Source organism: Caenorhabditis briggsae (genome assembly GCF_000004555.2).
Source record: "Caenorhabditis briggsae complete genome, chrI, whole genome shotgun sequence".
NCBI classification, from domain to species: Eukaryota; Metazoa; Nematoda; class Chromadorea; order Rhabditida; family Rhabditidae; genus Caenorhabditis; species Caenorhabditis briggsae.
The window spans coordinates 15,276,340-15,301,773 of record NC_013489.2 but is presented as its reverse complement, the minus strand read 5'-3'; the positions used below and the strand labels follow the sequence as shown (position 1 = coordinate 15,301,773).

The following is a 25,434-nucleotide window of genomic DNA, read 5'->3' as shown; positions in this document are numbered from 1 at the left end:
TATCTGAAAAAAAACATGGCTACAATAATCTTATAATCAGATTTATTTCTTCTGGACTGCTCCTTTGTCGTCAAAAAACCATAGCTAACAGGAAAATACTCGACGAACATGTGTGCAACAAACACCACGCCATCGTAGTCATTTTGTTTAGGAAACAAAATGTCTCAAGATAGAAGAGAAATAGAGAGAGATGAGAATCGGACTTTTCAATTTTCATTGAAAACACACGACTATGTTGTCACAATGATGCCAAAAGTCATCAGACCTAAAGAACGACCTCTTGAAATAGAAAAAAGACTACAATGTTTAGTTTCAGCCTGAAATAGATACAACGAAGGGAATATTCTCTTTCAAAATTTACAAAAAGTGCCCTAAAAACAACATTACGACGAACTTCGAAATAGCCGCTTTCATTCTATTTTTGTCGTGTTTCTTTTTCCCTCAATGTGTTCTCCGTCAACAGCTAGAGTGAGTGGTACTGTGAGGTACGTGCCCTTGTACCCCTGGCACCCGAGGCACCCTTTCGGACACGAACTAAATTTTCAGAAGATTAATGGACGCTGAATGTATTTTGAGAGACGGCTAGGGGTACCCGGTCTATTATGATAGACCAACCTGTTTGCCGAGTCTCGGACCCTGCAATGCCAAGCCGTGGTGCGGAACGTCACGGTTCAGTGTGGGTGGTAGCCAATCTCACTTTTGAAATCTCGAAAGTGGACAAGCGTTATATCAGGAAGACGTTTTTTTTTTTAGTATTCCAGAAGTAATTTTCTTGAACTTGGTCTCTGATTATGCTTAATGATGCAGCAATGTTGAACGAAATAACTTGCCAATAATAAATCCTTAAGGGATCACTTCACTGTTTGTATTGACATTCATGGAAGTTTTTATAAAAACAACAGCTTAGTTTTTGATGTTTCGACAGATTTCATGTGTAGTCAACAATTATTTTTGTGCAAGTCTGTGCTAAATATCCCATTTCTGAACGATTCTTTTTCAGTTTTGTGTCATTCTAATCGCAAAATGAACAAGTTGGGAGGGGAGTGTTTATTTATCGCTCGGGCCGAGTCAAGAGGAAAAATTGAATTAGGACTGGAGATGGGAAAACAATACAAAACACAATTCAAGAAAACGAAATTTGGATAACGCCACACTTTTTTTTATAATTATTCTTTATTTCGAAACTAAAATGGGTGTGCTCAGCAAAAACATAAAACAACAATTCTACACATAGAGGTACGCCTTAATCCGTGCTTTATGGTTTGAAGGTTGCCAAGAAGTTTGTGACAACGTCCTTAAGTTGAGCATCAGTCTGTGGGGAGATTTGTCCTTCGTCACGGATGGTCTTGAGAAGAGCTTGTTGAGATGAACGGAGATGGGCCAAGAATTCTTTCTCGAACTTCGTGATGGCGGACGGATCGACTTTGTCGAGATGTCCCTTAACTCCTGCGTAGATAACTCCGACCTGTAAAAAGTTCACTGATAAGTACTATAAAACTATGACTGTCAAAACATACTTGCTCCTCAATTCCCATTGGCACGTATTGTCCTTGTTTGAGAAGCTCGGTAAGACGGACTCCTCTGTTCAAGAGTTGCTGAGTGGCAGCATCGAGATCAGATCCGAATTGGGCGAAGGCAGCGACCTCACGGTATTGGGCCAACTCAAGCTTCATAGATCCGGCGACTTGCTTCATGGCCTTGGTCTGGGCAGCAGATCCTACACGGGATACAGATAAACCGACATTGATAGCTGGTCGGACTCCCTTGTAGAACAATTCAGTTTCCAAGAAGATTTGTCCGTCAGTGATGGAAATGACATTGGTTGGAATGTAAGCAGACACATCTCCGGCTTGAGTTTCAATAACTGGGAGAGCGGTAAGAGATCCTCCTCCAAGAGTGTTGTTCATCTTAGCAGCACGCTCAAGAAGACGGGAGTGAAGGTAGAAGACGTCTCCTGGGTAAGCCTCACGACCTGGTGGACGACGGAGAAGGAGGGACATCTGACGGTAGGCAACGGCTTGCTTGGACAAATCATCGAAGATGATAAGGGCGTGTTTTCCGTTGTCACGGAAGAACTCTCCCATGGCGCATCCAGAATATGGAGCCAAGAACTGAAGTGGGGCAGCATCAGATGCAGTAGCCGAGACGACGATGGTGTAGTCCATGGCTCCGGCGTCAGTCAAGCGCTTGACGATCTGAGCAACAGTGGATCTCTTCTGTCCAACAGCAACGTAGATGCAGAAAAGCTTCTTCTTGTCATCTCCGGCGTCGTTGAAACGTTTCTGGTTGATGATGGTATCGATGGCAATTGCGGTCTTTCTGAAATTATGGGATATGGCTAAATTTGGCTTAACCAAATTACCCAGTTTGACGATCTCCGATGATCAATTCACGTTGTCCACGTCCAATTGGGACAAGAGAGTCGACAGCCTTAACTCCAGTAAGCATAGGTTCGCGGACAGACAAACGTGGAATAATTCCTGGAGCCTTGACTTCGACACGAGATCTCTTGGCAGAGTTGATTGGTCCCTTTCCGTCAATTGGGTTTCCGAGAGCGTCAACAACACGACCGAGAAGTCCATCTCCGACTGGAACGTCGACGATAGCTCCGGTACGCTTGACGATGTCTCCTTCTCTGATGACCTTATCGTTACCGAAAACGACAACTCCGACATTGTCGACGTCCAAGTTCATGGCCATTCCCTTGATTCCAGAATCGAACTCAACCATTTCTTCGGCCTGGATGTTCTTCAATCCGTAAACACGAGCGATACCGTCTCCGATGGAGAGAACCTACAGAAACAAAAAAAAACTAATAAATCGTCGAACGATATGATTTTTATACCTTTCCGGTCTCTTCAAGATTGATTCCGGTCTCGGTTCCGAGAATTCTTTCCTCAAGAATCTTGGAAACCTCGGATCCAGAAGCAGCCATTCCGCGGGCGGTGGTGGCGATTCCGGCATTTTGAACCTGTAAAAAAAACTAATTTTATATCGGCTCAAGAATCACGAAATTCTGGTGGAGTCAGCAGTTTCTAAAAATAACTAAATGGTTGAGAAAACGAAACATTTAATTTAAAACCTAATCTGAAAGTTTTTTGCTAGTTTTCCAGCCTAAAATCACTTATTTTGGCAAAACTTTGGGTTAAAAAACAAAAACTTACCTTGACGGCGGTGTTGAGAGCGGTAACGATGCGTTTGGACAACATCTTGAACGGGTCTGCTCGGAAAGAAATTCCAAAAGCAAAAGTAAAACCGGCGTTGCAATAAGGCGGCTCTCCTCGATGGGCGGTTGATGGAATGCAGGTTCTTGGGGGTACGGTAGTGGTTGGCATGCTGCCAACCACTCAATGGAGCGCACTTGTATTCTCCTTGACCGGAGTTTTTTTCCCCGGAATTTCCGGGGGTCTCAAAGTGATTTTTTTTAGAAGTTTTTCACCAGATATTATGCTTGTCTGAGAAAAAAAAGGTTAGAGAGTATTTTTTGCAGTCTGAATACGGTAGCGATATCGAAGCGGAGACGCAGACACTATTTCTCTGCGTCTCACCTTTTTTTTCTCAGACAAGCATAATAAAAAGATAATTATTTGAATAAAAAAACATTCCAATGATAAAATAATGATAATTTTTTTATTAGATGGGCGATAAACTCGATTCGACAATCGATGCAGTGGCTTCTATGAGCAGGAACATGGTTTTTGAAGAGAAACGAGTTGAAAGAGCGAAACATAATACGAAAGTCAATACAGATTATTCAAGGAAAAGAAAATTTGAAGAATCGAAGTAAGAATTTATAGGGGCTTTTTTCTGGAGATATATTATTGTTTTTTCGTTTTCAGTTTTCTCGAGCGCCCGAACACATTGATGACTGAAATCTCAAGATCCGAGTCTTTCGGGAGCTTCAATCGACGTCCAAGCTCTTCAATAAGTAGTCAAGATTCAGAATGGACAGATGATTTCAAAAGAGAAGCCTCGTCGGAAGAGAACGATTTTTTGTGCAAAAAAGCTGAACCACGGCAGCGCTTGGGAAAGGTATTGCATCCCTGAAAGACTAAACGACTAATCTCTATATCAGAAAATCTCCTCGTCTTCGTCGCACCGCGAACCATCGCAAACTGAGTCGGATCCCATGAAAATTTGGACAGCTTCTGACGATGTCGCGCTGATCGCATCAGTTGCCCATGTGTCCTGTCTTCGATTCGTTCATAACAGTTTTCCGTTCTCACGAAACTTCTCATATTCTGACATAGAAGAACGATTTTGTCAGCTCATGTATGACGAGAAGTTATCGGCTATGGCGAAAAAACGAATCGATCAAATGCCAGTACGACAACGTCTTCATATTGAATCGCGAATTCCATTCACACGTGAAGAGGAGCGACGTCTAATGGATTTGGCTGACAAAGTGTGGAAACCTAATCGAAAAGAAAAAAGTGACCCTGAAAATCATACTGTGTTGACGATCGAGCACTTCAAGAAGATTCTGGAAGAAAATAGGTAATAACATCCGAAGTGTATTATTACCATAGTTTTCTGCACCACCGGGCGAACTTTTCACTCCTAAACCAATTTTCAGAAGTATATTCCACATTTCGCGCACACCACAAGTCCTTTCCGATCATTTCCGACGAAACAAATTGTATGGAAATTTAATAAGTTCCGCAATCCGCGCACTAACGGAACGAGTCTTTTTTGTGTCTCTTTTGGACTTAAAAATAGTTAAATAGTTAATTGATTTCTATTACTATCGTTCATTGCACCTTTTCCTCATCCATAACTTTTCTTCAAATGTTTTTAGGCCTCCTTTCCACCAGTCACGTACTGCACAAGTCCTTTCTGACCACTATCGCCGTATCAAAGGTTATCGAGATATTTCGACGGCATCGGAAAAATATAACTATGAATCTCTGGATTTTCCGTCAGATGGCATCTGCATGGATATTGACATTCATATTCCCCTGCAGTGAGTGCTAGCTTGAATTGTTTTAAAATGTTATTCTTATTCAGATCATCTCGGGCTCGTCATCACGCTATTGCTCGATATCCTCTTCTACGTTCAATTCAGAGCAAGTTTCAGACAAGTGCTGCCATTTCCGATAACGCGGTCGCTATCATTCATGGAAAATTCCTACAATATGCCATGACAGGAAAAACAGCTATCATGGGACGAGCATCTTCCTATGACAAAGTAGATATTGATTTGTCAAAAGAAGGTCCGGCTGCAAAAGTATCTCGTCAGCAGGCACTGATAAGTCACTTGGGGGAAGACGAGTTCTCAATTCAAAATATCGGACAGCGTCCGATATACGTTGACAGCAAGCCGCTCCCACAGATGGTTTCTACTTCATTGAAACGTAGGAATCACCAACATCTGATTGTTTCTAATTTTTATTCGTTCCAGACGGTTCTATAATTAAAGTCGCATCACTTCGCTTAACGTTCAGCATTCCTGTTCCCCGGGATCTTCATCCACTGACATTGCTTGTAGCCAAGCAGGCTCGTCGTCCTCAACCTCAGCAGCCGATCAACCAACAACGTGGTGTTGGACTACCTCTTCCCAAAAAGCCTCGTGTCAAGCCTGTAAACTTCACTGCTTCAAATAGCGGAGCAACGATTCAAAACTTAATTAGCAATTCGGAATCCATGGAGAAGAATCGGATGTTGAGCGCAATGGCTGGGATGACATAATAAATAAACTTTTTTTCGGACACGTTTTTTTAAAAGATAGTTTTCGTTTTCTTATTTGTATAATTTCATCACCACTTCATTCAAATAGTTTCATGGTAAACGACAGAATTATATGACGGCGGTGGAGCTTCTCTAACTGCATCATAGGCTGGCGGTGGTGTCAAATCGGGTAGGTCGGATATTCTGCGTAAAACAACTACGTCGTCATCAGCGGCGTAGGTAACGGATGGTTTGAAACAGTGCCGTTTTGAAACACCCGCGAGACACAGATAAATCTAAAAAAGAAACAAAGTTATGAACATTATCATGAGAATGTATGTAACTCACAAAATACAACATGACAAATAGAAGAGACAATGCGATTCCGGCGACTCGAACGGTTCCATCTCTCCATTTAAGAAGCTCTTCGCTCATTGGGAATGTGGGAAATGAGCGGCAAAGGAAACGTGCTTTTGGGGGATGAGAGAAAGAGAAGCTATGTTAGGCGACGTTGAGAGTGTACAGAGAGCCAGAGCACATGAGAGGTGCTTTTTTTCATCTCTGTGCATCGAAAAATAATTTACGAGAAGGAAGATAGGAAAACTGAAATCTGAATGAAAGACTTGTTTTTTTTTCAGCCGATAGCGTTTTGTTTCCAAGTTCCAACAAGAGATTGCTCTCGTAAAACCCATTGAAATATCATTTGAGCCGAAAATCTGGAAAATCTTGTAAACCGTGCCTCCAGGTTTGAAGAAGCAGTCGCAGAATGGGAAAGGTTTTTCATACGATGCTTTTTAAATTTGCTTTTTTTTCTGTATTTTAGTTTTTCCTGCTAAAATTAACACCGTGAAGTGAAAAGTTTTACTTCTTCACACTCTGTCCGCAAACACGGAGGCGCAACATTGCACCCATTGCATACAAGTCGGAAGTGACTCAAGAGGTAAAAAGCGGAAAAATGTCGCATCAGGAGCAACAAGAGCAAGAAATCGAAGCGCTTGAAGCGATTTACTCAGAAGAGGAGATACAAGTTATATGCCGAGATTATCCGAACATCGAATTGAGTATTGAGCTGAAGTCGAATCAGGTTTGATTTCTTTTGAATTTATGAAAAGAATCAAGTTGTATTTTTTGCAGTATGACGACCCTTCCGATGACGATTTCGACGTTTCGTTAGGGATCGAATTCACTGAAAGCTATCCCGACGAGGTGAAAAGAGAAAGTCATTCAGAAGAACATCATTTGATTTTTATAGATTCCAATAATTACTCTAGCTGGAATCGAAGATGTATTCAGCGAGGAGCGGATTTCTGAATCTATTCAAAAGCTACGAGCCGTTGCCGAAGAGAATCTCGGTATGGTGATGGTTTTCGCAATAGTCTCCGCACTTCAAGACGAAATCGGTGATCTAGTGGATCTGAAAAAGAAAGCGAAAGAGGAAATCAAAGAGATTGAAAAAGAGAAAAAAGAGGCAGAGAGCCGGAAGAAGTTCGAAGGTAAATATTTTATACGTTTTTCCGTTTGTATATGACCGACTTCAACAGGAACCGTGGTCACACCGGAGTCGTTCCGTGAGTGGAAAGAGAAGTTCGATTCTGAGAGAAAAGCGGTGATAGATGCAGCTGAAAAGGAGAGATTGGCTAATTTGGCAGGGCGGTTAACAGGTCGACAACTATTCCTTCGTGATGCTACACTCAATTTATCGGATGTTACTTTGATTGGAGCACAGGACGAAGTGGAAATCGATGAGAGTCTTTTTGATAATGAGGTATTCAGGCTAGTGGAACCAATTTTTTCTCTCAACAAATTTTTCAGGAACTCGAAGGGCTCGATATGGATTCTGATGAGGATTTTGATGAGTAACACTTTTTTCGGAGCTTTAAAACTGTCACCTGTGTGCTAGCAGATACAATGCTAAACACCCTTATTTTTCAGTTTCATAAATCCGATAATTATTGTTCTTACTATTAGAAATCTTTTGTTATGTTAAATTTCATATTATAGCCCATTCTTCTTTTTTTTTCTCGCGTTTTCCGTCTCACTGTTTTTCATGGGTTTCTGTTTTTCGTTTGAGAAAAATTTCCATATTGTTCACACACATAAACCGTTGACACACTGTTCTTCCAATCGATTCAAACCTTTCCATGCTGTTTACCATAGTTCAGCTTGTTTATTTTTCACTGCTTCTAAATGACTCATCGGTTGAGGTTGTGAAAAGCAATTTTTAAAGAAATTTTTCTTACATTCGCAGCATTATTTTCCAGTGAAAGGAGATAGTTTCTACACTCGGAGAGCGCGTAGACGTATCTGTCCGTGTTTCTAGATGTCCTACAACGGATCATTCAATCACAATAGTTCGACGACATTGCAAGTGAAATCTAAGTTCGATTCTGAATGGAGACGCTTCTCGATACCATTAGCAGCGCACGTGTCTTATGATGGATTCAGGTGCCTCGTTGAGAAATTACACCATCTCGAGAGTGTTCAGTTCACATTGTGCTACAATTCGATCAGTGGAGATTTGTTGCCAATCACTAATGATGATGTCAATCACTTTTTCTCTATAGAATTTAAAAACTAGTATTTTCAGAATCTGCGAAAATCTTTCGAATCAGCTCGTCCGGTGCTACGTCTCCTTATCCAACGACGTGGCGAGTCGTGGGAAGAGAAATACGGATACGGAACGGATTCGGATAAACGGTGGAAGGGCATCTCCGCACTGATGCAACAGAAACCACCGAAACGAAGCTATTCGATTTCGAACCCTGAAGACTTCCGTCAGGTCTCTGCCATCATCGACGTCGATATTGTGCCGGAAGCGCATCGGAGAGTTCGATTGTGCAAGCATGGGCAAGAGAGACCACTTGGGTTCTATATTCGGTATCTTGTCTGAACTTTTCGATCTTCTTCACATACATTTTATTTTCAGCGACGGAACTTCAGTAAGAGTGACAGAGCGAGGTGTGGTAAAAGTCTCCGGAATCTTCATTTCCCGTTTGGTGGATGGAGGGCTCGCTGAATCGACGGGACTACTTGGGGTTAACGATGAGGTATGTTTTTTTGTATAATTTTTATTGAAACCAGATAGTCGCGAGGCTGGCCATGCTGCTCTAGGTCCGCATTTTAGGCAATTTTTTTTTCAAAAATCATTGTTTCATCAAAAAAATTCAAGAATATTTACAAACAAAGCCAAGTCGACATTTGGCGTGTATGGTTGAAGTTCTTTGTAGGTTCTCGAGGTGAATGGAATTGAAGTCCTTGGAAAGACCCTAGACCAGGTGACCGATATGATGGTAGCAAATGCTCACAATTTGATCATCACAGGTGAATAAATTAGGCAACTACCGACATGACTAAACGAGTTTTCAGTGAAACCTGCGAACCAACGAAACACACTATCGCGTGGACAATCACAACAAGGAACACCGAATCCAATTGGTGACACCACAAATTCTACTGGAATCTCTCGACCGATGAAAATGAACGGAAGTTCGGATGGAAGTTACCATCCAAAGCAACACGATCAGAATGATTCCGATTCGGATGTGTCAGAGCGATAAGATCCCCCCGCCTTCCTCTCTGGTTCATTGAGAAAATTTGTGTCTATTTATAATTGTATTTCTTCTGGCTTCCTCCCGAACAAAAACAGCTAATTTATTTACTACTCCTACCATTTGTGCCTTTTTTCTGCTCCTCCCTGAGCAAAGAAGCCTTCCCCCAACTCGTCCATTTCAACCAAATCGTGTTCATATGTGATTTTACCCATTGTGCGAAATCAAAGGTCTGATACGAAATTCTGAAATTTTTGTTTTTGTGATTATTGTAATCTGAAATTTTGAGAAAGAAAAATATTCATTTTAGTCAAATTGTTGGCTTTTCATTAATACACTCTTCATCTCATTGGTGCTGGGTCGAGAGGACACATGTCTGGCAGTTTGTCAAAATTTGCAACACGTCGGTCGTAAACATCAAGTGTGAAGGAAGTGAGAGAAAGAAGAGAGATGAACACTCGCAAATCTCCACTTTTTTCTCTCTCCTCTCTCTCTCTCTCTCTCTCTCTCTCTCTCTCTCTCTTTCTCTTTCTGTCTGTCTCTGTCTTTCTTTTCTATCTTGTTCCATATCTTTTTCGCTTTGGGGACCTAATACTCGCATATTGGTCAGTTCCTATAAATTTGTTTCAAAGGAAAATATCAAAAATTATTCAATGTTGAGTGTCTGACATTATTCGTTTGACAGTCAAACATTGACTTAAAATTTTGTAGGTTTAGAAAACTGAACAGGAGGCATCTCTTTTGGCTTCTGTAACAAACCATTTCCTTCCTGAAAAGATACGTCCAAGATTTGATAACCCCGTTTCGACCATCCATACAGTGCTTCTTTTCAGAGTATTCTGATTGTTTTATTTTCGAATGGAATTAAACAACTTTCATAATGATATCAGTTCAACGACTTATGGTTTGCTCACACTCACCTGTGGCATAGATTTCAAAATTTTCAACCGAAAATAATGGCAATGCCTTTTTGGATAGTGCTGTATGGCTTACCGCCTGAACGGCTAAAGATTTTTTATAATTGTGAAAAATTATAACATTTGGTGGCCTGGATTAATAATATATTATTGTTGTCCGAAAAAATTGGAGTTGGGACGCAGACAGTTAATCGAAATATTTCTCTTCGTCTCCAACGACTATGCGCTATTTAGGCTTGTCGTTTCGAGGTGCCTACCGTATTCAGACTGCAAAAAATACTCTCTCGCTCCAATTTTTCGCACAACAATAATATGAAATTTAGCCGAACGAATCTGAAAATTTTTATTGTTGTCAAATCAAAATAAAACTTCAATTTGTTAAAGTACATAAGTATTTTCTGAGAGCTTGGGAATTTTTCATATTCAACCTAAATTCTTTAAAAAGCTTTCTTGAAGAAATTTCATCCTCAATCTCTCCTAGTTTTCAAACTTTTGTTCTTCATGAAGATAAAGCTTCATTCAACGAAAGTCAATTGGCACCCTTTCTTCCCCTATCTCTTTTGAGTGTACAATGGGCTGGTTGTGCGTATGTGTGTCTGTGGAGGAGTATTGGTGGTGGCCCATTGGGGTTTTTGAAGGGGGAGCTCGATGTGCTGCCCACTGAGCTCTCCAACCCTCTATAGCGTGAGTTTAGGCTACAGAAGAAAAAAGGAAGAAAAAGAAGAGGAGGAGAGGAAGAGGTTCGTAAATCGATGCACTTCCCTTCAACACACCACTCTGCGCCACACGCTATGATTTCATGCTGTTCTTTTTTTTCGGTGGATTAAAGGATTGCTCCCTTTCCCTCTTTATGGTGTCGCCAAGCCATGGCCCCTGAAACGAGACGGAAAGGCTGAATCCAATTCTTGAAGGAGCCTGATGATTGTTTTTGGTGCACAATAAGATTATAGAAAAGACTAACAGAGTTTAAAACCTTTTTCCAAAAACATTTTATTTCTATAAATTCTATGTATACTTGCAATTTTGCTGCTTGGCACTGAGATTCAAGTTTCTGTCTTTGGCCAATTATGTGCTCCTGATTATTCACTTGACACATTCGAGTCATCCTGATTTTGTTTAGATTCGAAAAAGTTTATTTGGATTAGTCTGACAAATCATTATCTGATCTGACTACAGCATTTTTAATGATTTTTAAACAATGTACTGAAGAGATAAATCACGGATTAATAAACCTAAATCGATTCTAACTAATAAGCTTTCCATCTCCGGCGGGCCGCCCGAAAACGCCCTACACCCGCCCTAATAACGGGCCGCCCTACACCCGCCCTATACGCCCGTTTTCGTGGGCCAACTCAATTGTGTCACGCTGATTAAATATTTTTCTTATTATTTCATCGATATATCATCGATAGATTGAACAATTTTTCTAATTTTTTTTGTAAAAAAAACATCATTTAATTCGGGCGTTTTAAAAAATAGGGCGACGGGCGGGTGTCACACCCGGGCGGGTCGGGCGGGTGAAATTCGCCCGAGATGGAAAGCCTACTAACTAAAGTAATTGCTAACGCTTGAAACTTGGAATGTTCTTCTTATGGCCCCTTGATGCATCTTTCTTCCAATTCACAAACCAGCGGTCCTGTGTCTCGCAATGAGCACAATACGAAAGAAGACAAAACATAGGAGTCACTTTTTAGTCACCCTCTTTCCCGCCATCGCTTTCTTCCAATGCCCACTGACTGGTTTTGGCGACCCCCACGACGCCATTTAATGGATTTGTTTGCATTTCGTTGTGTATGCTTGCGAGCTCCCTCCCACCATACACTTTCATATATACTACTGCATTCTTGTTCTTTTTTATGATCTAGCACTTGACACTTCCCTGTTCATTTTGTACGCAGCGCTTTATCAGAGTTTTAGTCTTTTTCAACCGACCTTCTCCTTTATTTCAAATCTAGAAGTTTTCCAAATCTTAAAAAAATAAATATTTTTCTAGAAATCATGCCACTTGGTAAATTAGATCTAGTCGAAGAGGAATATATTGTCGAAAGTGGGGATCATACACCAGAGTCATCCCGACGCGGGGATACAATGGATGCTGTTATTGGTAAGGAACCTAAGATTTTGATATTACTTAAGTATTGCACTCATAAGCTTTCAGAAACGAATGGACTTTCCAATGGAGAATTGAAAACCCAAAAAAACGAACCTAGAGTTCCTGATATGCAGTTAGGAAGTGAGCCTTTTCTTTTCGATTTCGAGACTTTTCGACATTGATGAAAAAATAATTGCAGAATGCCGGTATGTAAGACTACATGACAATGTCAATTATGTTGCTGCGGCTATAATTTTGAGGCATCAGGGAGACGACACAGAGGTACGGAAATCTTGATGAATTGAGAAAAAACCATTCTGTCTAGGTTCTTCTCATCCAAGAAGCGAAGAAAAGCTGTCGTGGGAAGTGGTATATGCCGGCCGGAAGAGTGGAAGCTGGAGAAACCATTGAGGAAGCGGTGGTTAGAGAAGTGAAAGAAGAGACTGGGTACAGTTGTGATGTGATTGAACTTCTATCCCTACAAATCCAAGGATCAGGATGGTATCGATTTGCGTTTTATTGTGAAATAACAGGTGAGTTGGGATGCTTTTTTTACTGTAAATATTGTTAACTCTCCAATAGAGTGCTATCCAATCCGTAAAATTTGGGCCAGTATATCTCGCTTCCTGTAAAAGAAATCAAAAAGTGGCCAACTGACAAAATGTTTGTGATATTATGATAAACAATTGAACAATTTACCAATTTTTGATATATTTTACAGGAAATGAGATTTTAGAGCTCAAAGTTGTTTGGGTGGTACTATATTAGAGTGTTTACGGTACGCGCAAACATGAAGTACATCACCGCTCGAACCGTTTCACGACTTTCTCGAGCAGATTAGGCTTGATATAGTAGCTTGAAACCTTGAAAAAAAAGAAATGCCGAAAATATCAGAGCCAGCAGTTTGTTAAAAGTTGAGATACTTCCAATCGACATACTTTTTATTGACTGAATATGTACAAGAAAGATGCACACTGAAGACTTGTAATTTGAATATTCGGGATACTTGATCCACTGTTGACATTTACCACATGTGCACCGATTTTGACCATTTTTTTCCAAAGTAGTTAAAATTAGTAGCCTTTTGAGCATTATTATTTTTAAATAAATTTAAAATGAAACTAATCATTAAACTGACTCGAAGTGATTGATTTTCAGGCGGAGACCTAAAAACGCAACCGGATCAGGAATCATTGGCAGCCGAATGGTACAATCTTAAAGATGTGAAAGGAAACAAAGTTCAGCTCAGGTACGCCATCTCTGCTGACTATTATAGTAGTTTTTTTTAGAGGAAGAGATTTTATCAGACTTCTTGACGAAGCTGCTAAATACCGAAGTGATGGACATCTGAAATCGATTCCACGTGTCTTGCCAGTCAATGAAAATGTTTCCGGGTTATTCCTCGAGTTCATGATTGTGAAACATTCTAGGGACGGGCAAGTAATTTGTGTGAAATATTTAACACGAAACTAGTTGATTTCAGACTTCGCACAGAAGTATTGGTTCACAAATCAATAAAAGATGAAAAAGATTTGTTGGATGAAGAACAGCCATTCCCAACAGTTGAGTTTGGATTTGAATACTTTTTCGCCATGGTGGTATCAAAATGTTATAGGGTGAGAGATACGTTTAGAAGCATTCCAATTTCTAGTTCTTTCAGCATCTTTTGGAGGAAGGAGCTAATGTGGTATTCACACCGTCACATGTAACAAGGATAAAATGCCATCCGAAACCAATGGAAAGTTTGGCTCACGGTATTTCAGTTCGAGTTTACTGCCAACACAAACAATCGACAACCAAAGCTATTATCAGGAGCCCTAGGTAAGCTATGGAAAATAATGGTAAATGTATCTGTCGAAATGCTGCAAGGCGCAGCACCGCACAGTAGGGGAGTTTCCCCTCTGATCCCAAAGGATCCAAACTCTGGGATGTTTTGACACTGTCTTTCATTTGCAGAAAATCCATTACAATAAGATGTAAACTATTGCAGATATCACTGGATTACTGTCGAAACACTGGAGACACGCCGCAAGTTTCATATGGAACAGACGCAGTTTAGACCATCTTTACACATGCTATGACTCTAAAAATTTTACTACTGTTCTTTTTTATTGAAAATAAAAACGATTGTTACTTTTCGGTTTCTACAAACGCATACAATTCCGCCCCCCCCCCCTCTTCCTGTGAAACTCGTAGGTATCGCGCACCCCCATTTTCGACATTATGTAGAAATTTTCTTAGAAAAATCCTAACTAGGTTAATTTTGGTCCGTTTTGGCTGATTCTTTTTTTAATCGATAGGAAATCTTTCTGGCTATTCGGATACCAAAAATCGTCAAAAATTATATTGTTTGGACAAAGATATAAAAGAAAACGTACGAGTGGTTTGAGTTTTTTTTCACGTTTTCGAGTTTTTTTTCTGCCGAACTAGGACCTAAATCAAAAATCCGGCTTAGTACTTTTGTGCGTAATTTGAATGGCTATGATATGAAAAAAACCAAACTTGATTTACTTGAAAAATGAAAAAAGCCTTATTAGGGTTTTGAGTGAAATGTTCGAAATTCAGAGAGAACATCTTCAGTTTGAGTTTACTGCCAACACAAGACTAGGGCCGAAGGCCCTGCATCTGATTTCACCTAATTGCGCGGCATAGCCGCGCCTAGCGGAGTCGGCTGTAGGACGAGGACGCTAGTCAAAGAAGGCCTTTTTTAAATCCTAAAATCACTACAATTAGATTTTAGAAAAAAAGAACACTTTCTTATTTAGCTATCTTATACTTACTGTTAGCTATCTTATACTTACTGTTACTGCAAAAATTATGAGATTAGGTTTTGAGATCTCCGAACTTCTGTACCCAGAGTGTGCGGTGCTACTTTGAATATAATTTCTCACTTCTTTTTCATGATCCTATTTTTATTTCCTGGACACAACCGTCTCATTTGGCTATTCTTGATTGTCTGCCCACTCGATATGCCGGGAGTGCATGGCTTTTGTTTCATTGATAAGCAAATTTCCCAGTCAAATCGTTGGTTCTAGAATGACGTGAGGTATGTATGTTACAAGAATGCTGCTCTGTTTTACTGGTGAAAAGTGTTGACTCTATTTCCACATCCCTCTTTTCTAGACCATTTTCATATCGCTGACTTGCGGGTGTATGATGTTTTTTCTGCTCCGCGAGCCCATTAAAACCTCATAACATAGAGAGAGCAATTACCTTCTCTCGACTTGTCACCGACTTGATTGAGATTTGCGACATAGCTCCGTAGAGTAAAACTCCGCCCCTTTTCAGGTAATCGTTTCCTGGATATAGCGTGTTTAGGTGAGAGAATAGCGACTCAAGAAAGCAGTATAAAAGAGTATCATATCGGGAACTAAAATGAATTGCCTTCAAAAGTCGTCTGGAGTTCCGAGCCTCTAAAAGGTTTCGTTGAGCTCTAGACTTAAATAGAATCCTTGAGTTCCGAGCCTAATATGGTTTCGTCGAGCTTGGATTTCGAAGCTGTTACGTTCCGAGTCCAGTTTCTGGTTTTCGTTGAGCTAAGAATGTACAATTAAGGCAATCCCAATGATGGCATCTTTTTTTTTGAATTTTGAATCTGTCCAACTAAAATTTTCTCGTCTGCTACATATACCAGTTTTCAAAGTTTCCCTTCAATAATTACTTTTCTAGGGTCCCATTGACACAGAATGCGTCTTCTCATCATCGTTGCAATTGCAACCATCGTTCTCGCTACCAGCCAGGTCAGTGCCTACTCGGTTGAACCACGTCTTGCCTTCGTGGATAGTGGAGCTGCGGAAATGAGTCAAGCTGCTCGACAAGCTCGCAACAACGAGCTCGAGTTCATTAAGTGAGTATAGTTACTGTATAAGATACAAGAATACATTATTACACAGCAATTTTTTCAGACGCTTCCTTCCGGCAAAGGAACGCCGCGCTCCACTCGAAGGATTTGAAGACATGTCCGGATTCCTTCGCACCATCGACGGTATCCAAAAACCACGATTTGGTTAGATCCACACGTCGCTCACAATCTGAATTCTAAATACTTGACTTCTAACATCTGAGAAAAAATAACGATCTCTCACATTCTCAGTCTCATGTTTCTTTCCTTTGCTGTTTTTCCCTGGCCATTTTCTAAGCGTTTTTTTTTATTGAAGTGATGTGTGTGTGTCCACTTTGTTTAAAAAATTGAATCGATCGAATAAACGATGATGTTTCTTGTTCAACTGATTGTGAGCTGTTTTATTCCAGAAAAAGAGAAAATAAAAAACACAGAGGAATGAACACACCAAATGAAGGATTTGTGAAAATATGTTCAAAAAGAGCGATTCGATTCAGAATTGCCTGCCATTTCGACGGTAAACTCGGTTTGTGCTTGATCTCCGTCTGCACAGTTTCGACGACTGGAATTATCTAGGTTTTTTTCTGCTCAAACATGGAAATGGAATAAATAAAAAACACAAGTATGTCACAAAGAGTCACAAATGGTATAGTTTGTCAACTACAGGAAACGGGTAATCGAATGTCAACGGTGCTTGACGTTTTTGCCTGGTAGGCAGAGGGTCATTATAGATGGTCCCGAAATAGAATTGATACGTTATAAGGTACAATGACGTGAGCGGAGGCATAAAGACCGATTCATGAAACCCGCCGAAAAGACATCATCCACAATACTCTCTCAACACAATGTTCACTTAATGAAATTTTTTGGAGACCGAACCATCAAAAACCAGTACAACACCTTGGGACCATAATAAGAGAACGAATTAGAGACAAAGTATGAAATAGCAAAAATAAGAAAAATCAGGGTCACGACCTGAAGATGTGAAATGATCACAAATCGCTGTGCTCACTGTTCAACACATGTACATAAACTAACGATTGAATCAAGGGCTCCGAGGACTTGCGGCAAGGACATGCTCGACGGAGCTGATTTCGGTTGAAATAGAACCACAGCCAAGGATTCATACAACTGTTGAGGTTTCCAAAGAACATGATGTAGGTGGCGAACGTTGAATCTGAATTTTGGGATGACGTTTTGTAAGTGAAAAAAACTCACTAATAGCTGATGGCCAGAGAGAATCGATGACGGAAGTAATACAAAAGGGTGCCCACAGAACGAAATTTGCTGCGACAATGGTTAGAGTCAACTTCACTGTTTGGACACGTCGACGGTCCAACTCTACGCACTGCATTGTGGCACCTGAAAGCGTTATCCCTTTTTTCAAATCACGGTTATGGAGTACTTTCCTTTATGGTGTACCTGCATTCCTCCATTTTTCTCTGTTAATTTCATGTTCTCAATTTTGTCCTTCATGTTATTCCTCAGCGAGCTACTGGACGAAGTGCTCTTCCATACTGCTTTACAGACACAGAAGTAAAGATATCCAGCAATTGCACTAGGCAACAACCAGACAACTGAATTGAATAAACAGACATATAGAGGATATTGGTAAGCATCTGTGTAGTTTTCATGACAATCTTCATCGCGTTTCTCGAAGAGATAAAGTTGAGGAGTACTGAATAGAATGGCAACAGTCCATGCTATAGCAGAATACAGGGAAGGTCGATTATAGGCAGATGATTTCATGGATGCCAATGGACGACAGATAGCCTTTAAATAATATAATATGCTAACCTAATAGTTTTTTGTATTACCTGGTAACGATCGGCACTGATTGCGACTAAGAGGAATGAGGAGGCATACATCGGAATGACTTGCAAAAACTTTGTGAACTTGCATAACCAATTAGGTCCATAGAAAACCGGTACTGTAGCAGTAATTGCCATAGTGGGACCGACAGAGATCAAAGCAAACAAGATGTCCGCAGCACACATGTGCAGCATTAGCATCTATAATACGGCTAATTGTTATCTGTGCTTAATTGTTTTGATGCTCTCACTTGAACGGGTGTAACTCGTTTTCGTCGTAAAACCTTGTTGTTCTTGAAGATCACATATATTAGAAGCGTATTTCCAAATAGAGTGATCAGGATTATCATGAGGTGATGAAGAAGCATTATTTCAAGGGATGGAGGCTCCATGGGCTGTAACATTGTTTCAAAAAAGTAAGGCTTGCGAATTTACCTGTTGGTCGGTGCTATTAGTTGCCTGCTGCTCGATCATCTGTATAAACGTATATTAATTAGGATATACTGGCGAAAAAACAAAATGTTATCGGGAGAAAGAGATGTGCTGTATGCATCAGGAATCTCAATGTTTTTAAATGAGTAAAACTATTCATAAAAAAGCCATTATTATCAAATATTTAGTAATGAGCTTTAAAGAAGGGACAATGCTAACGGTAAAATAAAATATTTGAGTAGGTAGGAATATTCAGGATGAATAAAAACATAGCTCTACTCATAAAAAGTTTGATGGAAAAGTACATGGAATCCATCTGGAATAATAATATAGCTCTCACATGCATCTATGTATATGGAATTTTAGAATTGCGCAAAAACAAGCCGAACACGCTTGCTTCCTCCTCCAGAATTCTGTCTTCATTTTCACTGACGTGTATATTTTGGGGTGGCTTCTCCCCGGGCACACGGAGAGGCGGAGATACCGCCCACTTGAAAAAAATACACTTCAAAAATTAAGCATGGCGTTCAAAACGAATGAGAGGCAGATCATAAACTACGGAACTAGAAAAATGTAAAGCATAAGTAATAACCAGGAGACTTCTATTTTCCGTGGGATGTCTAGGTTTTCAAATTCTCAGGTGCCAGTTTTTGAAAATTAGACAGTAATTTAATCAAAGCAGCAGAAAAAAATGCATAAAATCTAAAGAGCACTTCAATTAGAGGAGTCCCTCTAATAGAAGGGCTCTTCAATTAGAGGGAGCACTTCTATTTTTCGTAAGGTCTCTAGGGGTTCTTAAATTAGAGAGGCCCTTTTAATACAGGTTTTACGGTATACACGTCACAAATATTCTCCGATTCGTATGAATAGTTTTGAGAACTCACGTACTGATCAGAAACACCATAAAATTGTAATACATAAAATCCATATAAAAGACAATTGTGCTCACTCTTTCTCTCTTACCAATTCATGTTTTTTTTCCTTGCCTCATCCCCCAAAATGAATGAAAAAAGAGATGGATTCATTGTTATTTGTGTGTCTATACTTCATCCTTTTTTGTCTTACTACTTTAACTAACTGGCTGTTCTGGGGACCCTTCTCCAAAAAAGGATTCGCACGGTGTTTCAGGGAGAATGGCCCGAGAACGCGCCCTAGCAAACCTCGAAATCTCGCTAAATTCGCTGCGGAACTTCGTTGACTGAGGATCAAAGTTTGAAACGATGAGCGAAAATAAGCGCGCATTGATTTGATCTATGAATGATAAATATAGATCGAATCTGCGTCCACTTCAAAATTATAAAATTTCTTCTGGCCTACGAATTCGCGGGGGCGCGTTTTCCGGCCAGGCTCCCTGAAACACCGTGTGAGCGCAAATGACATGGTATGATAATAATAAGACTACGATATGTATCTGAATTTGCGGAAAGTTAACAGAAGTCTAGGAAACGAAGAAAAACAACAGAAAATTTTACCTTCTGTTTTTAAACAACTATAGAAGACAATAAGCTCATGATAAGGAAGCATTATTATCGGCTAGAAGAAATTCTATGCCAAATGACTAAACGGATTAGAACTGGGAAGAAAGAAGAAGAAGGGCATACTGGTAAGAACAGTGACGTGCCTTGCCGTCAACTGGGCGCTAGTTTTGTAGTTTGTGTGGGTAAGTGTTAAACAAAAATAAAAAAGAACTCATAAAAACTGGCATCTGAAACTTTTCTACTGAAAACAACACAATGATTTTTTTTTCAAAAACAAGAACAATAGAGATGAATTTAATCCAGACTCTCTTGGAACTTCCTTGGTCTTCTAACCAAATTTTTTTCGTCCCAGTCATTGTTCTCCGTTTCGTTATTTTTTGAGAGACGCCTGATATTTCGAGACACATGAAAAATAGAAAATGACATTTTCAGAGGGCCGAAAACATAGGGCCAACCTCTGAAAACGAGGGGTTCAGTGGAAAATATTCCAGCTAAAGACAATGGGAGCATTTGATACGAACCAACTCCCCGTTGAAAGAAGAACTAGAAAAATTTTCAGAAATAAAGATTGATGAAAAACCTGGTCGTGACTAAAAAAAACTACTTCATGACCTAAAAAATCTAGGTCATGACCTAAAAAAATCAAGGTCATGACCTAAGAAAATCAAGGTCATTACCTAAAAAAATCTAGGTCATGACCTAAAAAATCTAGGCAATGACCTAAAAATCTAGGTCACGACCCAAAAAAACCAGTTCATGACCCAACAAATCTAGGTCATGACCTAAAAAATCTAGGCAATGACCTAAAAATCTAGGTCACGACCAAAAAAATCAGGGTCACGACCTGAAAAATCTTGGCCACCGCCCAATAAATCTAGTTCACGACCTAAAAAATCTAGGTCATGACCTAAAAAATCTAGGTCACGACCCGAAAAAAAATCTTGTTCCACTTTTCACGCAATTCCTTGAGCTGGAAATTTTCAATCTAAAAGATGGTTTTTTTGCCGCACTTCTCACGTTTAATTAAAGGGTCACGTATCTATATATACTAATTTTTATACTAATTTTTCAATCTTTTCAAAAAGTCTACAGCGTGACACGAGAACTGACAGACATCTTAGCGTTTTTTATACAAGGGAGATATTAGGTTAACGTTATACTCGCAGATGACATGTTTCCTCTCGTGATGATACGGCGTTTGAGAAAAACAGGATATTCAATATTTTGGAATAGGAGAGATTTCAGAACTGATAGCAATAATTTAATGAAACCTCAAAACGGAAACCTTATTTAGACGGATTCTTCCTATTCCATTGACTAGCGTCCTCGGCCTACGGCCGACTCCGCTAGGCGCGGCTGTGCCGCGCAGCCTCGCCTACATATTTTGAGTTAAAGCTGGACCCTCGGAATTTCGAAAACTTCATTGAAAACTTAATAACATTTTTCAAGTTGAAGCAAATCAGGTCATTTTTTTTTCTCAAAATAGGTATCAAAACTGTGCCTCCCGTAACTGTGGCGGACTATAAAATGTCAACACTGGGGGTGCGTGAAATTTACTCGATTTAAAGGATGAAGGTGGTGGAACTAGCGTCCTCGGCCTACGGCCCACTCCGCTAGGCGCGGCTGTGCCGCGCAATTAGGTGGAATCAGATGCAGGGCCTTCGGCCCTGGCTCAGTGGAATCAGTTGATCCAGGGTTCAGTCTGTTCTCCTTTCGCTCGCTCCGCTCGTTCAGGTCGAACAGACCGGACAGGGCCTTAGGCCCTGTCACATGAGAAGTTTCAAATCGAGTAGAATCGGTTGCAGGGCCTGCGGCCCTGATTCATTTCTTTATACGAATCAGGACTAAAAATTCAGAACCAGTAGATATCAGGAATAGCGCAAACCCCTAAAAAACGGATACTTTAGTGGAAAGTTGTTCCAGGAGAAGGAGGGATGCATTACTCAAGGTAAAGATTTCAAACGAAAAATTTTTGGTCATTTTTTTCCGAAGTTTTTTGTGGTTTATTACCTATATCTCAAGTACCAACGTACCTGAAAAAAAATCTGAAAACAAAAAATGAAATTAGATATCTTCTTTCATAGGGAGGCAAAAATCAGATGAATCCATTCAGTGGTTTTCGCGTACCAAGTGGTGGAAGCTGGACTGTCGGAATTTCGAGCATTTCACTCAAAACCTATCAGCCTTTTTTATTTTTAAGCAAATGAAGTAATATTTTTTGTCGACATACCTATCAAAATTACGGATCGAATGGGAAAGCCGGATTTTTGATTTAGGCCATAGTTTGGCAGAAAAAACGGAAAACGTGGAAAAAAACCGGATCCACTCGTACGTTTTTAATCATAAATTGGTTCATCCGGTTCAACTTTTGACGATTTTTGGTAACCGGATATCCATAGAGATTTTCTATCGATCAAAAAAAGAATCGTTCAAAACGGACTGGAATTGACCTAGTTAGGATTATTTTGAGAAAAGTTTTATAAAATGTCAACAATGGGGGTACGTGATACCTACTCGATTTAAAGGAAGAAGGTGGCGGATCAAAAAACCACAATTGTCAAATGCTGAAAATGAAAAACCTTTTCCTTGTTGGCAATTGTATCTATCCAGAATTTCATCCTTCTAGCTCTTGAGTGCAACACAGGTTCTTTTATGTGCGCCATCTAATAACAAACACCAAATTCGGTATGTGAGAATGTATGTAGCGTGACTGTTTACCCACTCAAAGTTAATCGTTCGAGCTGGAATTCGGATGGATGAATCGGAAATTTTTATTAGTTTTTGCCCGACCCTTTCTATTTTCGAAATGTTGTTTCTGACGTCTTCTGGAAACGTTCTTCTCCTTTTTCAGTACAAATTTTAAGAAAATTATGGAAGCAATATTTACGTCATTCCCGTCTAACCTCCCAATTGTTTTTCTTATCACCGCTATTTCTGAGCGAAAGTTAATTTTGTGAAAATAGTTTTTTAGTATGGATTTTGGAAAATTAAAAGGGAGGGAAATGTCTGGAAAAGTTAAAATGCATTCTTGAAAAGAGAGAAAAAACTATGAAAGAACAGATAAAAATGAGAGATCTTCAGAAAAATATTCTACCGCGCTCTCTGAATTCCTGGAATTTTCCGAAGTTTGAAGAATTCAACAACTCAGAATCGAATTGAATTCAACAACTCCAAAATGGAAACTTTTTGGATTTGAATTTTTGAAATTTGGTTTCGAATTTTTCTGGAATCTCTGAATCGTAATGCCTTCAAAATCAGAGAATAACTTGAGAGTTTTAAAACTTTGATTCTCCGAGTTCCTAAATTTCTTGACTTTGAATCTAAAATATCTGATCTTCGAAATTTGAAAGTTCAAAAACGCAAAAAATTTTGGAACTTAAGAAATCCTCAAACTCAAAAAAATTGCTGATATTTGTGAACCTGGATTTCAAAAATCCAGAAATTAAGAAACTCAGGAAATCCAAAAAAATTGAATTTTCCGAATTTCAGGAATTTTGGAACTTTTCAATGTCTCAATTTCCAGAATTTAAAATAATGGAACTAAGGAATTTAAGAATATTCAAATTCAGAAATTAGAATTCATTAAGCCACCAATTTGAAATTTCTGAATTTCTGACTTCTCAAATGTCTAAATTTTCCAGTTTTTGAACTACTGAATTTGAACTTTCTGAATTATCTTCAGAATTTTAGATTTTACGTATTACAAAACTTCCGAATTTTTTGATTTTGAATTTGTGAATTTCCAAAAGTTTGAACTTCCCAAATATTCAGTTCCGATTTTTCGATTTTCCGAGATTCGGAATTTTGGAAATTGAGAGTTTCAGGATTCCAGAAGTTCTTACTTTAATTTTTTTAAATGTCCCTTGCTTCCATATATTTTCGTAGCTTACAAAAAAAATACAGACATTTCCATATGATTACGGGTAAAGTAAGCGGGAGCCAGGAGGTTGAGCCCCGAAGGGGCGTAAACCGACTGGTTATTTCCTTATTTTGATAGATTCATCACATGATGTTTTTTTTACCTCAATTTCGAGGAGCGTGCGTCGTATTTATTTTTTCACCACATCTGACCTAATTTTTTTTCGATTCTAATTTGTTCCACATTCCTACAGACCAAGCTGAATGGCCCGTATAATATAGATAGCGGTTAACAAACCACCCCTAAGAAAATACTTGTAAACTCAACGGATACAAAAAGTGGTAGAAATTCATACGTTAAGAAACATACCTCCCGAATAGATGCTGGCATTCTTGAGAAAAAATCGTGCGGTGGGGCAAGAGTAGGAGAAGTCAAAAAAGGAAAATCGTCTACACGACCGCTCCATTTCTTGTTGCTCATCATCAACATCTCTTCAATTTCCGTTATCTCTGTAACCCAAGACATAAAAAATGAAACCACGCCTCTCAACTGAGTGACTCTTAGTTAGAATTCAAGTGAGGTTTTCGAAGACATTTTGAAGAGGGGCATAGTTAATTTGGAAAATTGAGAAAAGACACGGAAAATAAATGGAGAATATTCCGGAGTGAGAATGAGGGATATAATACCAGTTAAAAGGATAGAAACGTTATTTTAAAAAGTTGATTCCCATATTATGTCATACTTGAAAGGGAAAATGACAGAAAGTCATCAACAGAAAACAACTAGGACACTATTGGAAAATCGTATTCTTGCTTGCAGCTTTCCTATAAATTTACCCCTCGGTTTGGGCATTTTGAATGTCATTAAATCTCCATGAGTGGTGAACTAAATTTTTTCAGCAACTTTTGCACCAACCGAGTGAATATGAAAAATATTATTGGAAAAATGTTTGAAAAAGAAAAATTAGAGTCAGTGTCTCTTTTGAAATGAAACTCATAGAAGTTGTAGGCGGTAATTATTCGGACTTTTGAAAAACTTGAGGATATAGAGGGCGAAAAGAAATAGAGATTAAAATAAGAACTCAAAGGATTGGATTTTTTGTTTTCAACTTTTTTTCGGAAAAGAATTTGAACGATGTTTGTACTCAGAAGCTGGTTACTTGCTTTGGCTAATACTCTTTTTGATATATGTATTGACATATGGGATTATTGACGCTTAAATACCGTTTCACTCCTATGCCTACATTCGTTTGGATTTGAGAAATTAATGTGATAAACTGTTAGCAAAAAGTTTACCAATAGTGATAACAAAACGTACTGTACTTTCCAATCAAACAATTATTTTTGTGAAGATAGAATTCTGCTGTAGTGTAGTGTGTAGAATACATAGGTACATATACTTTATGAGACTCAAGAAAGTTGATTAACTCTCCTACTAAAGTTTGTGTCTAGTTTGGTCATATTAAATCTATTTTGCTTGAGGGAATTTCTCGCGAAACAACGTCCTGTGTAATTAGCATGAAAAGTTTCCGGAGGTGATGGCAAATCACCGCAATATAAGATGTTACCTTTAAGCATGTAGACTTAATGAACGCCGGAAACCAAACCTGTGCACTAAAGAGATATTTATTTACATCGAGAACTAATCACAAGAGTACTATCAATACAATACTGACCAGAAAATGATTGCTATTTCAAAAAAAAAAATTGAAAATAGTCAAACTTGGGTGTGAGTCAAAATGCAAAATACCGTAAACACTCTGATAGAACGCCACCCTTTTCTTTTAACT

General features: G+C 39.2%; 8 protein-coding genes across 8 annotated transcripts; 5 read left to right on the top strand and 3 right to left on the bottom strand.

Moving 5' to 3' along the window:
• Positions 1-1,255: 1,255 nt before the first annotated feature.
• CBG08717 lies at positions 1,256-3,335 on the bottom strand (the record flags this gene model as incomplete). The annotated part of the gene is made up of 5 exons (XM_002640560.2): positions 1,256-1,465; positions 1,518-2,319; positions 2,363-2,793; positions 2,846-2,971; positions 3,165-3,335. The coding sequence occupies 5 exons, from the start codon at positions 3,333-3,335 to the stop codon at positions 1,256-1,258; spliced, it is 1,740 nt and encodes a 579-aa protein (XP_002640606.2).
• Positions 3,336-3,637: 302 nt separating this feature from the next.
• Positions 3,638-5,688, top strand: CBG08716 (the record flags this gene model as incomplete). The annotated part of the gene is made up of 6 exons (XM_002640559.1): positions 3,638-3,783; positions 3,840-4,032; positions 4,076-4,497; positions 4,799-4,963; positions 5,008-5,354; positions 5,402-5,688. 6 exons carry the CDS (start codon positions 3,638-3,640, stop codon positions 5,686-5,688), a joined length of 1,560 nt encoding a protein of 519 aa, XP_002640605.1.
• An 80-nt stretch (positions 5,689-5,768) lies between these two features.
• Positions 5,769-6,102, bottom strand: CBG08715 (the record flags this gene model as incomplete). Its single annotated transcript, XM_002640558.1, has 2 exons — positions 5,769-5,963; positions 6,016-6,102. The coding sequence occupies 2 exons, from the start codon at positions 6,100-6,102 to the stop codon at positions 5,769-5,771; spliced, it is 282 nt and encodes a 93-aa protein (XP_002640604.1).
• Positions 6,103-6,622: 520 nt separating this feature from the next.
• CBG08714 lies at positions 6,623-7,527 on the top strand (the record flags this gene model as incomplete). Its single annotated transcript, XM_002640557.1, has 5 exons — positions 6,623-6,751; positions 6,802-6,873; positions 6,920-7,160; positions 7,209-7,432; positions 7,480-7,527. 5 exons carry the CDS (start codon positions 6,623-6,625, stop codon positions 7,525-7,527), a joined length of 714 nt encoding a protein of 237 aa, XP_002640603.1.
• Positions 7,528-7,987: 460 nt separating this feature from the next.
• On the top strand, positions 7,988-9,224 carry Cbr-par-6 (the record flags this gene model as incomplete). The annotated part of the gene is made up of 5 exons (XM_002640556.1): positions 7,988-8,209; positions 8,255-8,544; positions 8,594-8,714; positions 8,895-8,988; positions 9,034-9,224. The coding sequence occupies 5 exons, from the start codon at positions 7,988-7,990 to the stop codon at positions 9,222-9,224; spliced, it is 918 nt and encodes a 305-aa protein (XP_002640602.1).
• Positions 9,225-12,130: 2,906 nt separating this feature from the next.
• Cbr-ndx-1 lies at positions 12,131-14,305 on the top strand (the record flags this gene model as incomplete). The annotated part of the gene is made up of 9 exons (XM_045241615.1): positions 12,131-12,236; positions 12,291-12,365; positions 12,424-12,506; positions 12,550-12,757; positions 13,383-13,473; positions 13,514-13,618; positions 13,708-13,840; positions 13,885-14,045; positions 14,215-14,305. The coding sequence occupies 9 exons, from the start codon at positions 12,131-12,133 to the stop codon at positions 14,303-14,305; spliced, it is 1,053 nt and encodes a 350-aa protein (XP_045093832.1).
• Positions 14,306-15,910: 1,605 nt separating this feature from the next.
• Positions 15,911-16,235, top strand: Cbr-flp-33 (the record flags this gene model as incomplete). Its single annotated transcript, XM_002640554.1, has 2 exons — positions 15,911-16,071; positions 16,130-16,235. The coding sequence occupies 2 exons, from the start codon at positions 15,911-15,913 to the stop codon at positions 16,233-16,235; spliced, it is 267 nt and encodes an 88-aa protein (XP_002640600.1).
• Positions 16,236-17,057: 822 nt separating this feature from the next.
• Positions 17,058-18,350, bottom strand: CBG08710 (the record flags this gene model as incomplete). The annotated part of the gene is made up of 6 exons (XM_045241614.1): positions 17,058-17,242; positions 17,284-17,427; positions 17,562-17,838; positions 17,883-18,077; positions 18,128-18,271; positions 18,312-18,350. 6 exons carry the CDS (start codon positions 18,348-18,350, stop codon positions 17,058-17,060), a joined length of 984 nt encoding a protein of 327 aa, XP_045093831.1.
• Between the last annotated feature and the right edge of the window lie 7,084 nt (positions 18,351-25,434).